Here is a 13,888-nt window from a genome sequence, read left to right as displayed (position 1 = left end):
TCTTCTAACTAAACGTTTTACCTAATTCAAGCGTACACTTTCTTTGAGTTTAATATATTCTCTATTCACTCGTTCGCCTCAAGAATTTTTTTTCCGTGTAGAACTAAAAATGAAGAACTTTATTTTTTTCGATACGTTTATAATAAAAAAATCCTTTGTGATTTTGGTTGTTAGAATACGTCGATTTCCTTGCTTGAATGTTTATGGGATGTTAAAAAACCCCTAAAAATTATTCCAAAAACTCCTTCTTATAGGATATATATGTTGTGAATCGTTTTCTAATCTCAATAATAGAATCTATAAATCTCACGAGATTTTGGCTGTTTGGAAAAGTCTATTTCCTTCCTTGAGTGTTTATGGGATGCCAAGACAACCCTTAAAAGAAACCTAACACCTTCCTATGCTAGCATGCATTTATTGCGAATTATTTTCCAAACTGAATACTATATAATCCAATAATCTTGTTCGAATCTTTAAGGAATTTTAAAATAAATACAACGTCTTCTGCTGGGATATATTTCCTATGTTTATTCTCAATTTGTTTCCGTTAGGGAATATGTATTTCCTTGCTGAAATCTTCAGTGGATTCTAAAAACAACCTTAAAAATAAATTCAAACACTTTTCTCCGTAGGGGATTTTTACAACTTTTATTTTACAGTAAATTATGACCATAATAATTTCATCGAAAAACCTCTCTATTTTTAATTTCTAGGAAATATTGATTTCCTTGTTTGAATCTTTAAGGGATGTGTTTTTGTCAAGTTGCTGGGTACAAAGTTTTGTTTCAGCGGGCTTGAGTAAAAACTCCGTATTTCTAATAATTTTTTTTTAAATCATTAATTTGCAGGTTCAAAATCATAAAAAAAAGGTTTAATCAGACATTTTGACCAAAAGTAATTTTCTGTGCATTTACACGGATTAAATAGATTTTTGATGGTAGATGTTTAAAGTATAAGATAGTAGCACCAAATATACAGATATTAACACGAAATATTTACCATCTTTTTGAAATATCAAGCTTAAATATATTTGTATGTTAAACTAAAATATTCAAGATGTTAGACTCGTACAAGAAAACACACCAGACCTCTGTCGACCACTTTCTGAAGCTTATAGTCAATGTCGTCCGATGCCATTTCGTGTCTTATATAAACTTATTGTAGAAGCGACGGAGCCTTTTTCCTCTAGGTGGGACAGGAGAATAAACTTATAATATTGAATGACACACTTTGTACATAGTATAATAATATTATACAAAATATAAATTTTATGTAAATAATGATAAATTAACAATAAGTAGTAAATAATAAAAAATAATAAATGCATGAATAAAATTCATATTGTCAAAAATTTCACAAAGATTTCAACAATTTCCTAAATATTACTAAATATATAATAAAGATTTTTCAAAGACTTCAATGATTTTCAAAAGTCTTCACAAAGATTTCTCAAAGATTTTAACGATTTCGCAAGGATTTAAAGAATTTCATAAATATGATCAAATATTTTTAAAATATTACGCATATTTCACAAAGATTTTAATGATTTTCTAAGCATCTCGCAAAGATTTCAAATATTTCTGAACGATTTCGGATAAATACTTTAATGATTTCGCAAAGATTTCAACAATTTAAAAATATACCACATACTTCAAAAATATTTTTAAAGGGTTTTAATTATTTCTCAAAGATTTCGAACATTTCGCAAAGGGCTCAAATATTTTGCAAAGATTTCACAAAGATTTCATATTGATTTGAAAATTTCACAGACATAAATGATATCCCAAATACTTCAATAATTTCACAAATGTTTCAAATACTACATTGCGATGATTTCCAACGATTTCACAAATATTTGAAATATTTCGCAAAGATTTAAACAATTTCACAAATATCATCTAATGTGTGTAATACTTTACAAAGATTTAAATGCTTTTTTAAAGATTTCACAAAAATTTCATGTATTTCGCAAAAAATTCGGATAGTTTAAGAAGATTTTACAAAGACTTCAGTGATTTCTAAAAAATTTCAACAATTTAAAAAATATACCAAATATTTCAACAATATTTTTAATATTTTATAAAGATTTCAAGAATTTTCCTAAGATTTCAAATATTTTGCAAAGATTTCGGATAGATTTAAATGATTTCACAAAGTTTTCAAAGATTTCGATAATTTCAAAAATAAGATTGAATATTTACAAAATATTTGAAATATTTCGCAAAGATTTCCAAACATTTCACAAAGACATCCCATACATTTTAAAGGCTTTATACATATTTAAGATAGATTAAAAAGATTTCACCAATTGAAAATTGTTTAAATTATTTCATAAATATTTCAATTATTTCCCAAAGATTTAAAAGATTTTACAAATATTTCAATGATTTTCCAAAGATTGCAATCATTTCAAAAATATCAAATATTCTAAAAGATTTCAACAATTTCACAAATATTCAAATATTAGACAAAGATTTCAACGATTTTCCAAAGATTTCGAAAATTTTACAAAGATTTCAAAGATTACAAATATTTTGTAAAATTTCAATGACTTCCCAAAGATTTCAAATATTTGGGAAGGATTTCAATGACTTTAGAAAGATTTGAAAGATTTTACAAAGATTTTAAAGATTTGTTAAAAATTTCAATGATTTCCCAAAGATTTAAAAGATCTTACAAAGATTTAAAACATTTAGCAAAGATTTGGGATTGACTAAGAAGATTTCATAAAGACGTATATTATTTCACAAAGATCTCAGGAAGATTTTTGGAAAAATTAAAACGGTCTAATGAATTTAATCATTCGATTTCAGAGGGAGGTTAATCAATGCTTATCCCCTCCCTGGGCGAATTCTGAAGGGGGTATTGCTCCCTGTGTCCTCTAGGGCTCCGCTGCCTTTAACTTGTGAAGAATTGGTAATTACTAGCATTTTGTTTACAAGTATTAATAATGCTGTATATTGTTTGCAAAGAGTAAAATAGTTGACGTAAGAGCTGTTTCTTATTAAAAAGATTCTTCTAGGTAAGAACGCTCTACATTGCCTCTAACATATAGCTGGCTGTCTTTCAGTTAAACATTAAATATGTTTATCTACGCTGTTAAAAATGTTTGCAATTTTAATATATATTTACTGTACATTTGTATACTAAATATAAGAACTCGGTCTATGAAATAGTTATTAAGAGGCTGCATAGTAAATTTAATATGCCTGTATATTGATCAATTCTTAGAAGAGCCAGGTAATTTCACTTTACACAAATTAAAAACAATTTTGGCAGTAATGTTTAATTCTAAATAATAAAGCATTATATTTATTTCTAATTGAACATAAATTATACTGGGTTTCAAGCGGATAAGTTTAATTAAGTACATAATTAAGACACCTAACCTAAAAGCAGCAGTACTCACGCAAAAATTCTCACATTGCCAGTGAATTTTGATGTTAACCCCACCACCCGTACGTTGCACTTTGATTATAAATAAGAATTTAGTCGATGAGTTGTACTTTATTATTTTAGTTTTAAATATTTGACAAAATTTGAATATATCAAAGAACTTTCAACTTTTATGAACTCTATTTTACTATGCATGAATATTATTTTACAAGATAATGGTATATTAAATTTACTACACGTACCCAAGTGCGAAGTCACATACGGCCCAACATTGGCCCAGAGTCGGAAAAAATATTGCCGAAGCTCGGCTGCCATTATCGCGCCAATGACGGAATGAAAACTATGGCCTGCACTTGGCAGCCAAGGTTTGGCTGCCATTGTCGGCCCAACACTGGGTGCCAGTATTGGACCAAACCTGGCTGCCATCGTCGTGCCATTGCCGGATTGATAACTATGGCCTTGACTTGGCAGCCAGGGCTTGTCTGCCATTGTCGGCCCAACACTGGCTACGGTCTAAGGATATGACAGAAAAGTTATTTAAAAAACAAATATTAATTGATTGCGAGTACTTTGAATATAAATATTAATGGTCCTGTTTAGACTGAATTACATATATTACATTTTGAACTTTATATTACAATTAAAATTTCTAAAGCTACAGGGTATCGAACCTACATCTATATACCTAAATCTATCGCCTAGCAGCCGGGCGTGCTAACCACTCCGCTAAACTGACAAGTTGAAACTGTGAAAAAGCCATTCTCATAAGCTGCAGTTCAGAAAAGTTAAAGAACCAAATTTTAAGCTCTCTTTTTCTAATTATTTATTATTATGCGACGTTGTGTAAATGTAAAATACACGAAATGTTAACAGGAATATCAATACACTAATTTTTAAATAAATAATTTAAATCGATTACAATTTTTCTTCGCGTAATATTTCATTTTTATCCGTTGTAGCCTGTTTTACAAATTCTTGGAATGACAGGAAATGTAATTTTTATAAACATTAACAATTTTTAATGACAGAACTTAACAAATTTCATCGTGAACTTTGACAATTTTTCAATAAATCTTTTTAATTTTTCGTGTAAGATTTGTTTATTAGGTGCTGAAACTAAGACATGATGAAACAAAGTGCCAATTCTGGGCCAAGCATCGGTGGAGGATCGGCAAATATAAATAGCCAATATAGGTTGCCAGCACTGGCTCAACACTGGGCCGATTAAAATGCTGATATTTGCCCAATAACTTAGCAGACCTTTGGCTGCCAAAATTGGACCAACACTGGGCCGTGTATTCAGCTCCGGCAATTCGCACTTGGGTATATGCATATTGCTTCCATTACATTTATAGTAAAATCGCTATAGAAATTTTTAACAGTGTACTGAAACTTCTAGATGTTAATGGTGAACGTCTATTTTTTTCTGTCACCCTATTACGCATTTGAATACATATTTCTCGTGAAACATTAAAAGTTTGTATAGTTGTCCACCGGTTGCAGAAATACGTTTTGATAAAATAACGAAAAAAAAATCGAGCTTTGATCTGAAATTGATAGAACCACGAGTCAGAGTTATCCGTGACTGATGACAAGAGAGCGCGTGTCGACGTAACAGGCATTCCTATTGCACCATCCGTCGACGCATTCATTCGGATGAAAAAACAAAACCTATTAAAGTACAATTGACGCTAATTGCGCGATTAATATTTGATTTGTCCATCCATGCGGAACAACCTAGCCTGGTCCGATCTGGTAGCAAGCATCGCTTGATTCCCTTTTAATTAGTTCGGTTTTGTAGTTTTCGAAGGCACCAGCACCCGTCGCGTCGATTGTGAGCTTGTGACCACATGGGGTGGTGTCCAACGGACATTATTTTTGCTTTGCTCCCGTTTCAACCGGTTGATTCTTTTTATCTCTCCGCCCGTTCGCACGTTTTCCCAATGACTGTTATCCCCCAAAAAAAAAAAAAAATAGATAATCGAGAACAATGTGCATCATGCAAAGAGATTTTTGTGTAGCGTCAAATTACTATCTAATGGGACAAAATTGCGGAAAAATTTGTATGAAAAGTAGAGTCTAGTATTTGTCTCCTCTTTTAGCTCATAATTGAGGGGTGGATTGGAGTGTTCCGAAAATTAACTTTTGATTTTTGGAGATAAATTCCCTGACTTTTGAAATTAGCATGAGATTTCAATGGCAAAAGCTCATTTTTTGAAAAAAGTGGAAGAAAGAAGTAGGGGAAACCGCTGAGAGATGGATGGGTAGCAATATCAAAAAACATGTTTTGTAATTAGTGTTTTTACGACTTACTTGCTATTTATGAATTGAGAAATGGAAACATGTATTTTTGAAATGGGGTTGAAAACTCTTTCCGATGAAATATAAGCATTCTGTACGAGTTGACTAAATTGTTCACAGGTTAGTCTTGGGTATCAAAGTAATTTTTTTGCTTTTAGATTGCGAGTATAAGTAAGGTACTGCTATCAAGACAATAATTAGAAAAATAAAAAAGCAACGTTTTTTTTACCAAACTAATAAAATAAAATTATTCGTGGTTTCTTTATCTATGATAGTTGGTTTGCACTTTGTAAACTTTTTATAACGTATTGAAAAATAATCTCTGTATAAATAGCTAATATAATTCATGTTATGACATTGCTATGTTCAAAATGGAACTTTCGGCTTTAATGTGATATGTAATACACTTTAACAACTTCTTCATTATTTCTCAATATCATGAATTCAAAAGTTTTTCTATCCACCTTGTTCTGGTTTCGCCTACTTGTTATTGAATTTTTTAAAATTAAAGTTTAGTCACTTCTGACAGAATGTTGAAGGACTTATTCCCCCCCCCCCCCCAAGCACATATATTTTCGCCGGAAAATGCACCAAGAAAATGAAAAAAGGCAGTTTTAAGTAAATTTCATCATAAGGACGATATTTTTATAAATTTCTCCAACATGAGTTATTTTTATTCGATAAGTGACAAATTTCCAAATATTTTTTATATTGATGTTTTATTTCATCAACAATAATTAATAGGTTTTATTTTTCTGTCTTTTCAAATCATGAAAAGTTATTATTTTTCGGATGTCTGTAAGGGCGGTTCAAAAATTCGACTTTCGATTTTTGGCGACGGACCCCTCCAAATTTCTTTGTTTTCCGTAAAAGAAATTCATATTCTTTTTTCAAATTAGTCAACATTAACCCGTGCCCCATTTTTATCATTGTTTTTCGCCTAAATACGAACTGAATTACTAGATCCCAATGAGGAAATCCAACAAGTTTTACATTCTCATCAGAGAAGGTATTAGATTTATGTAAAATTTGACCCATCTCAGTTTTTGTCAAATATCCACGTTTTGAGACCCCCTGAATCCAAAAAACAGGTTTTTACGAATGTGTCTGCCTGTGTGTCTTTAGATGTTTACTTTGTTAGTACGATATCTTTCGGAAGAATTGACAGATTGGACTGGCCTTTGGTATAAGCTTGTAGTGTCCTAAACTAAAGGTCAAGTTCTTTAGCCAGCCATTTTTGATAAAAGTTCAAAAAGTGAGCGTACTTTGACAATTTTCTAGACCACTTTTTTTAGATTTATAAATTCTCTGTGCAATTATTTATAGTAATTAAAAAGAAAAGCAATTTCTTCTTATGACTTTTTATGATAAAACCAAAATTTATCAGCGTTGTAGCATTTACAAAATTTCAAAAAACACGAAAGAGAGCATTTTAAGCCAAATAACGCACGATATTAAAAAAAGTCAGAAGAAGAAAAAGGTTGCTTTCTGAATGCCCTACGCCTACAAGATTATCATAACAACTTTTTGAATTTTCTTGCAAAATTGAAAATTCAAATTTTGACAGCATAAAAAAGTTATGGTAAATAAAAAATTACATTTTTTCATTAAACTATTTCAAAGTATTTCAAAGATTGCTGAAGCTTGGTGACCTTCTCAGTATAAAATGCAGCTATAACTCTCGGCCGTATGTGTAACGTTTAAATCATAAAAATAAAATTGGTAATGAGAAAATTCAGTCTTTGAAAACCAGTAGAAGTCGCAATAAAATGTTTAATAACAAAATTGTCTTTAAAGAAGCTGCATTTTTTAAATGAGACAATGAAACTACGTCTGTTTTAATATCAATGCATGTTATGAATTGTAATAATATACGTTTATGGACAAATTTTACAATTTGAGGGACAAATTCTAGCGCGAATCACGAGATGCGTGATGAGAATTTTTTCGTTAAAGCCGATGGAGCTTTAACAAAAGAGAATTCACCATCAACAAATCACTGTTGTCGATGCTTTGACCTAATTTTTTTTTAAATCTGTGCACAAGTATGGGGCATATACAAAGACCGAGCACGAGGTAAATATATTATCGAGCGCGAAGCACGAGAACCAACAGTCGCGCGCCCTAGTCGCGTTCAAACTTGCGGGCGGATTTTTTGTTCAAAGTTTATTCTTTTTGGTTAAAATTTTGACTATTTGGTTAAAAATTTATTTTTTGTTTGTTGAAAATTCGTCTCTTTAGATTAAATGTCCAATTATATAGTGCCAATATGCGAATTTACCGTTAGATATTTTGGTTCATTATAAATTTCAAATATTTTTTTGTAAATTTACCTTTTCGGCCTAAAACAATATATTCATTGAAAATTTAAGTTTCCAAACTGATTATACAACTATATTCTAAAAAATTGGTATTTTTGGCTTGAAAATTTAACTATTTGATTGAAAATGAAAATGTTTTTGGTTGAGGTTTAATCTCTTTCATTATTTAGTTGAAAATTCAGTTACTTTATTCAAAATTCACCTTTCCTGTTAGAAAATTGAATGGTTTTGTTGAAGATTTATGTTTTTGGATGAAATATTCGTTCTCATGGATTGAAAATTCATCTTTTACGGTAGTAAAGACATATTTTTTGCTTGTAAAAAAAACTCTTCCTTGGTTCAAAATTTTCTTTTATGGTAAAAATGTAACTGTCTTATAAAAAATTCGTCTTTTTGCTAGAAATTTTTCTATTATACTATTTGATTGAAAATTCATCTTTCTTTATTGAAAGTTATCTTTTTGACTTAAAACTCAACTACAGTAAACTTACACTGATTTGAACTTCCACTTATTTGAACCCCCCTAAACGCACTTATTTGTACTTATCACCTCCCACTATGTTCCCTGTACGAGCTGTAATGTCATGCCCGCGTCAGTGGTTGACCAATTAAAAAAGAGGCCCTAAAAGCGGGATGTCCTCATTGGTTTAATTTGATTATTTTACCATGAAGTTATGGAAGTGCAGACAGATTTTTCGTAAAATACTTTAAACAGAAAATTAAGTCATAAATATATACGAATAGTAATAATTATCAAGTAGAAAATCTATTTTCTCAGTTATGTTCTATTCTTTTGTCGATAGACGACCTTTCAGTGTCACGAAATACAATTAACTATCCAAATTTGCTGGTTAGTGTAACAGTTGTATTTTTATAGCATTTTCTGCTGTGAAGTCTGAATGATTAAAAAAAATTAATAATTTCATATTCAAATTATATAGTCTCAAATTTAGAGATTTTAAACTTTAACTTGCGTAGTTTTAAGCTTAAAGTTGTCCAAATGAATGTTTCTAAACTTTATATTAATGTAAATTATAAACCTCTCTTATTTAAAAATAATGCAAGTTGACGAGTTTAATAGTTTAGAAAGGAGTACACCAAACTCTCGCTTTCAGTCACCCCGTTCCCAGCCTTCCTAGAACTGCTGGCTCCCCGAAATCAGTCTAAGGCCATTTGAAGGCAACCCCTAACACTTGACAGAAAGCGAAAGTTTGGTGTATTTTTAATCCAGATTTACAATCCTTCAAACTTAATGATGATTGCTGAACCAAATTTTGAACATTAAACAAAATTCTTAACATTAAAAGTCGATTCGAATTCTGCGTATAAACAAATTGATTAACTTTTGTTTTACAGCAGATCTGCGAATATGGGAACCAGAGCTGTAGCTGTAGGTGCAACGACAGGATCCATCATTTCCGGAGAAGCTGGACTCGCTGGAGTTCCAAGACTTCTGGAAGACTTAGCGAGACTATCAGAAGATAAGGAGTCTGCTGATATACTCTTTCTTTTAGGAAGAGACGAAGTTCCCGTCTACGCACACAAAATTATTCTCCAAGCGAGGTTTGTTATTTGATGTAATTTTTCGTTGTATTATGTCGAAACCTATTAGCAATGTTTCTGATGATTATTGCACAAAATGAATTTTAGGAATGAGATCTGGCTAACGAACTTGAACTTCAGTTTCTGACATTAAAAGAGTGAACAAAGACCAATCTAATAACATAATTTTTTCAGAAGTTATCGTGCTATAGGGAAGGGCAACCCCCCCCCCCCCAGTTTTCATTTCCGGGGAAAAAATCAGTATTTTTCTTTTTTCAAAATTCGAATATTAACATGTGTCATTGGGAACTCTAAAATCCCATTTAATTAACAAAGGGAAATTTGGAATTTTCGAAAAATTGAACTCATGTTCCAGGGTTTCATCGAAACATGCCAAACTTTGTAGGGGTTGAAGAAGAGTGTCTACGAGATAAAACAATACTAATAACTTTTATTTCTAACACACCCTTACCCTCCCTGCATTGCCCCTAATATGAAACAAAAATAAAAAAACTACATTTTTACGTATTATTGTTACTTTTTAGCTTATCCCGTCGTCTTTTTCATAGAAATAATTAATCATGAATAATTTAAATATTTCCAATGACTTTGTAAATAATTTTTCATTGTTTAAACAAAATTCAATTATTTAAACAATTGTTTATTTCCAAAAAATGTAAAAAATAATCGTACTTTCTTATCGAAATGTAAATGTTTGTCATTGTTTACAGTAGTGCATTCTTTTGAAAAAATTATGTTATTATTTTAATAATTATTTATAGTCTATTTAAACATTTTAAAATAAATTTCTATAAGTTTAAACAATCTTTATTTGCCCAAGCAGTTTTTTTCGATAACTATAAAAGGAAATAATATAGAACACATTTAATTATGTTGCTGACTGTATAGTGTATAGAAAGAATACTTTAACCCTTTATAATTGTTTAAACAAATATAATTTGTTTAAATAATACTTTCCCAAAACGACGAGGGCTAGTCACTTAGATTTAGGTGACACCCGGACTTACGAAAGACCATGTGGAGGTTAGTAGAAATCTCTAAATTCTATTGCGTTGTTCCTTCGTTAGTCCCGCAGTTAGTCTCAATAAGTGCCAGTGTGTCACGAAAACCTCAAAGTTCGCTATTTCAGTATAGTATTTTTGTATACAATGTAAAATTCAAACAATGATTTAATTTTTATCTTATGAGATCCGTTGGAGGTTGATTTTTTTTTATCAAGAAAAGTATATAGATCAAAATTCTGTAAACGCGGCGTTCTACTTTTTTCTACTTTTCGTGAAAATGGTGCAACAACGGTTGCCTGCACACTGGGGTCAAATCGCCAATGCTGGTCAAAAGTCGAAAATGTTGTCCGATTTGTGTAAAACTTTCTACCCAGGGGTTCTTGAGGTTGCTGATTACAAATTTGATATGAGATTTGCTGTAAACACAATGGCGAATTTAAAAAGGCGAACGACTTTTGAAAATTGCAACTGGTTCGCTCTAAAAATTGTATACGCGAGTTCTCAAGGTCGCTGATTACGAATTTGATGTTAAATTTGCCAAAAACAAAATGGCCGTGAGATATCTTATAACGATCCATGACTTTTTTATAGGAAATATATTTTTTTCTAGTAGCACGTCATCATGCGTTTCTACAATTTACATAAATTGTCATTGCGAAACAACAGGGGCAGATGGTGGTAGCCAGTTTTTTAGTATGATTTACATTAATGTATTAAATTAAATGTATTAAAAAACAAGAATTCGACAGGATCTCGCAGGACTTTTTCAAAACAACATTTTGGAACAACCACTTTGAATTTCTTCATAAAAAGTTAAATATCGTCATCAGCGACCCCGAAACGCCCTCTAGTCATAATTCCAGCCGAAACAAGAAATTATTTTGAGAACATGCCCGCCATTTTGGATCCGCCATTTTGAATTTTTCAATCTGATTTCATTTCCTTCATTAGCGACCCCGAAAACCCCTCTAGTCATGATTTTAGCCGAAACAAGAAATTATTTAGAGAACATGCCCACCATCTTGGATCTGCCATTTTGAAATGTTCAAATCTGATTTCATTTTCGTCATCAGCAACCCCGAAACCCCCTCTAGTCATAATTTAGGCCCGAAAAAGAGATTATTTTGAGAACAAGTCCGCAATTTTGGATCCGCAATTTTGAATTTTTCAAATCTGATTCCATTTTTGTGATCAGCGATCCCTAAAACCATAAATTGCAAAATATTGGACAAAAATATTCAAATTTCGAATTTTGTTCGGAAATTCTGGATTTCAGTCCACTGCCACTGTGGGCCGGTTCGGCGAAATCCCTATCGGCAAGATTCGTAACTCTGTCGGGAACACTCGGGGGATCTGTTTCGAGTACCGCGCGATTAACTTTTCGAGGGAGTCTCGTGGTAAGTCACAAAAAATCTGGAGTTAGTCCGAGGGAGGTCTCTCGGAAAAATAACTGTTTGAGCAAATAAAAATTGTTTAAACAAATGGAAATTTTTTAAACATTATATTTCGAAATTTCAAAAATAAAAAATAAATAATTGTTTAAATAATTACATAATATTTTTAGAAAAAATTACTACTATAAACAATGACAAAATATTGCATTTTAATCAGAAAATACGATTATTTTTTACATTTTTTGGGAATGAATAATTGTTCAAACAATTTAAAAATTCTTTAAAAAGAGATAGTGAATATTAAAATTGTACATTAGTAATTATTTGTATGAAAAAGACGACGGAAATTGCTAAAAAGTAAAAATAATACGTGAAAATGTATTTTTTTTGTGTCATATTTGGGGTGCTCCGAGGCAGCTAAGGGTGGGTTGCTAATATAAATTATTAGTGTATTAGTTTGGCACGTCTTGATGAAATCCTGGAACATGAGCTGAATTTGTCTAAAATTCCAAATTTTACCGTGGTAATTAAATGGGGTTTTGAAGTGTCCGGTGTTAATTTTCGAATTTCGAAAACAAAAATTACGGATTTTCTTTCTCTGGAAATGGAAACTGGGGGTGGGGGGGGTCTTTCCCTCTAGAGTAAAAAAAATAAGGAAAATATGGCATTTAAAAAAAGACGAGAATAACAGAGGAATGCATTCTTCACGGAGAACAATAGATATTAAGACTCAAATCTGGATTTTTCATTACAGGACAATGATATAAATATTTAGGTGTAATATCTTGATATCAGAATTTAATATCCAGAGAGTAAAGTTTAATATCTCTATATTTGTTTATCCAGAGTTTTTAAAACCTGGATATTAAATTTTACTATAAGTTAAAAATTTAGATTTTTAGACTTAATATCCATTTTCTCCGAGGTTAAAACAACATTTTTGTAGGTACCATATTCTAAGGTTTAAAAAATATATATATAATTTTGCAAAAAAAAAGTTAATTTTCAACCAAGAGAAGTAATTTTACAGCCGAAGACTATTTGAGTTTTCGAACTAAAAAGTCGAAAACAAATTAATTTAAGACGAAACATTTTTATTTGTAACAAAATAGTTAAACTTTCAATCAAAAGCGAAGAATTTTCAACCAAATATTTAATTGCAACCCAGAAAGATGAATTTTAAACTAAAAAATTAAGCTCCAAACAAAAATAGTTGCAGTTTCGATCAAATAATTTATTTTCCAAACCAAAAATGAAGAATAGTTTAGAAGACAGTTAAGTCTTCAACAAAATAGTTGAATTTTTAACCAAATAGTTCAATTTCAACTGAGAAAGATAAATTTTGAACATAATTATCGAATTTTTAAACAAACTTTAACTGCAACCAAAAATGATTCCATTTTCAAAAAAAAATATATATATATTTTGACCCAAAAAATGAATAACAAAATATTTAAATTTTCATCAAAATGTTTGACCTTTTAACTAAATAGTTGAACTTTTAACCATATAGTTGAATTTTCAAACTACACAAATTAATGCTCATACAGAACACAAATCAAACTCAAACAAAAAATGGATTTTCAACCCAATAGTTGAATTTTGATGCTAAACGTCGAAGTTTCAGAAAATTAATTTTCTATTTTAAAAAACGAGTGTCCGACAAAACTGTTGAATTGTCGACCAAAAAAGATGAATTAAAAAAAAACATTTGAATAAAAAAGAAATTACTTTCAATCAAAATAGAAGAAATTTCAATACAAAACAACTAATATTTTATTCAAAAAGATGAATGTTCAACAAAACCTTTCAATTTTTGACAAAAAAGAGATGAATCATGAACAAAAATTGACTAGACTTTTCAATTAGAAAGAATTAACTTTCTGCCAATAATAGTTTTTTTTTATTT

At 30.5% G+C, this 13,888-nt stretch overlaps 1 protein-coding gene across 2 annotated transcripts in view; it reads left to right on the top strand.

Moving 5' to 3' along the window:
- LOC117167604 overlaps positions 1-13,888 on the top strand; it is a 106,240-nt gene that overhangs the window by 3,090 nt on the left and 89,262 nt on the right. Inside the window, exon 2 of one of the 2 annotated variants that reach the window (XM_033352658.1) lies at positions 9,375-9,581. In XM_033352658.1, coding sequence (XP_033208549.1) covers positions 9,388-9,581 — 194 coding nt within the window. In that variant the 5' untranslated portion in view covers positions 9,375-9,387. The remainder of the gene's footprint in view (positions 1-9,374; positions 9,582-13,888) is intronic. The other variant, XM_033352660.1, reaches the window with a different exon arrangement.

The sequence above is a fragment of the Belonocnema kinseyi genome, chromosome 2 (genome assembly GCF_010883055.1).
Source record: "Belonocnema kinseyi isolate 2016_QV_RU_SX_M_011 chromosome 2, B_treatae_v1, whole genome shotgun sequence".
Lineage (NCBI taxonomy): Eukaryota > Metazoa > Arthropoda > Insecta > Hymenoptera > Cynipidae > Belonocnema > Belonocnema kinseyi.
The sequence above is the reverse complement of the archived record's forward strand: the minus strand, read 5'-3'. Positions and strand labels throughout refer to the sequence as shown.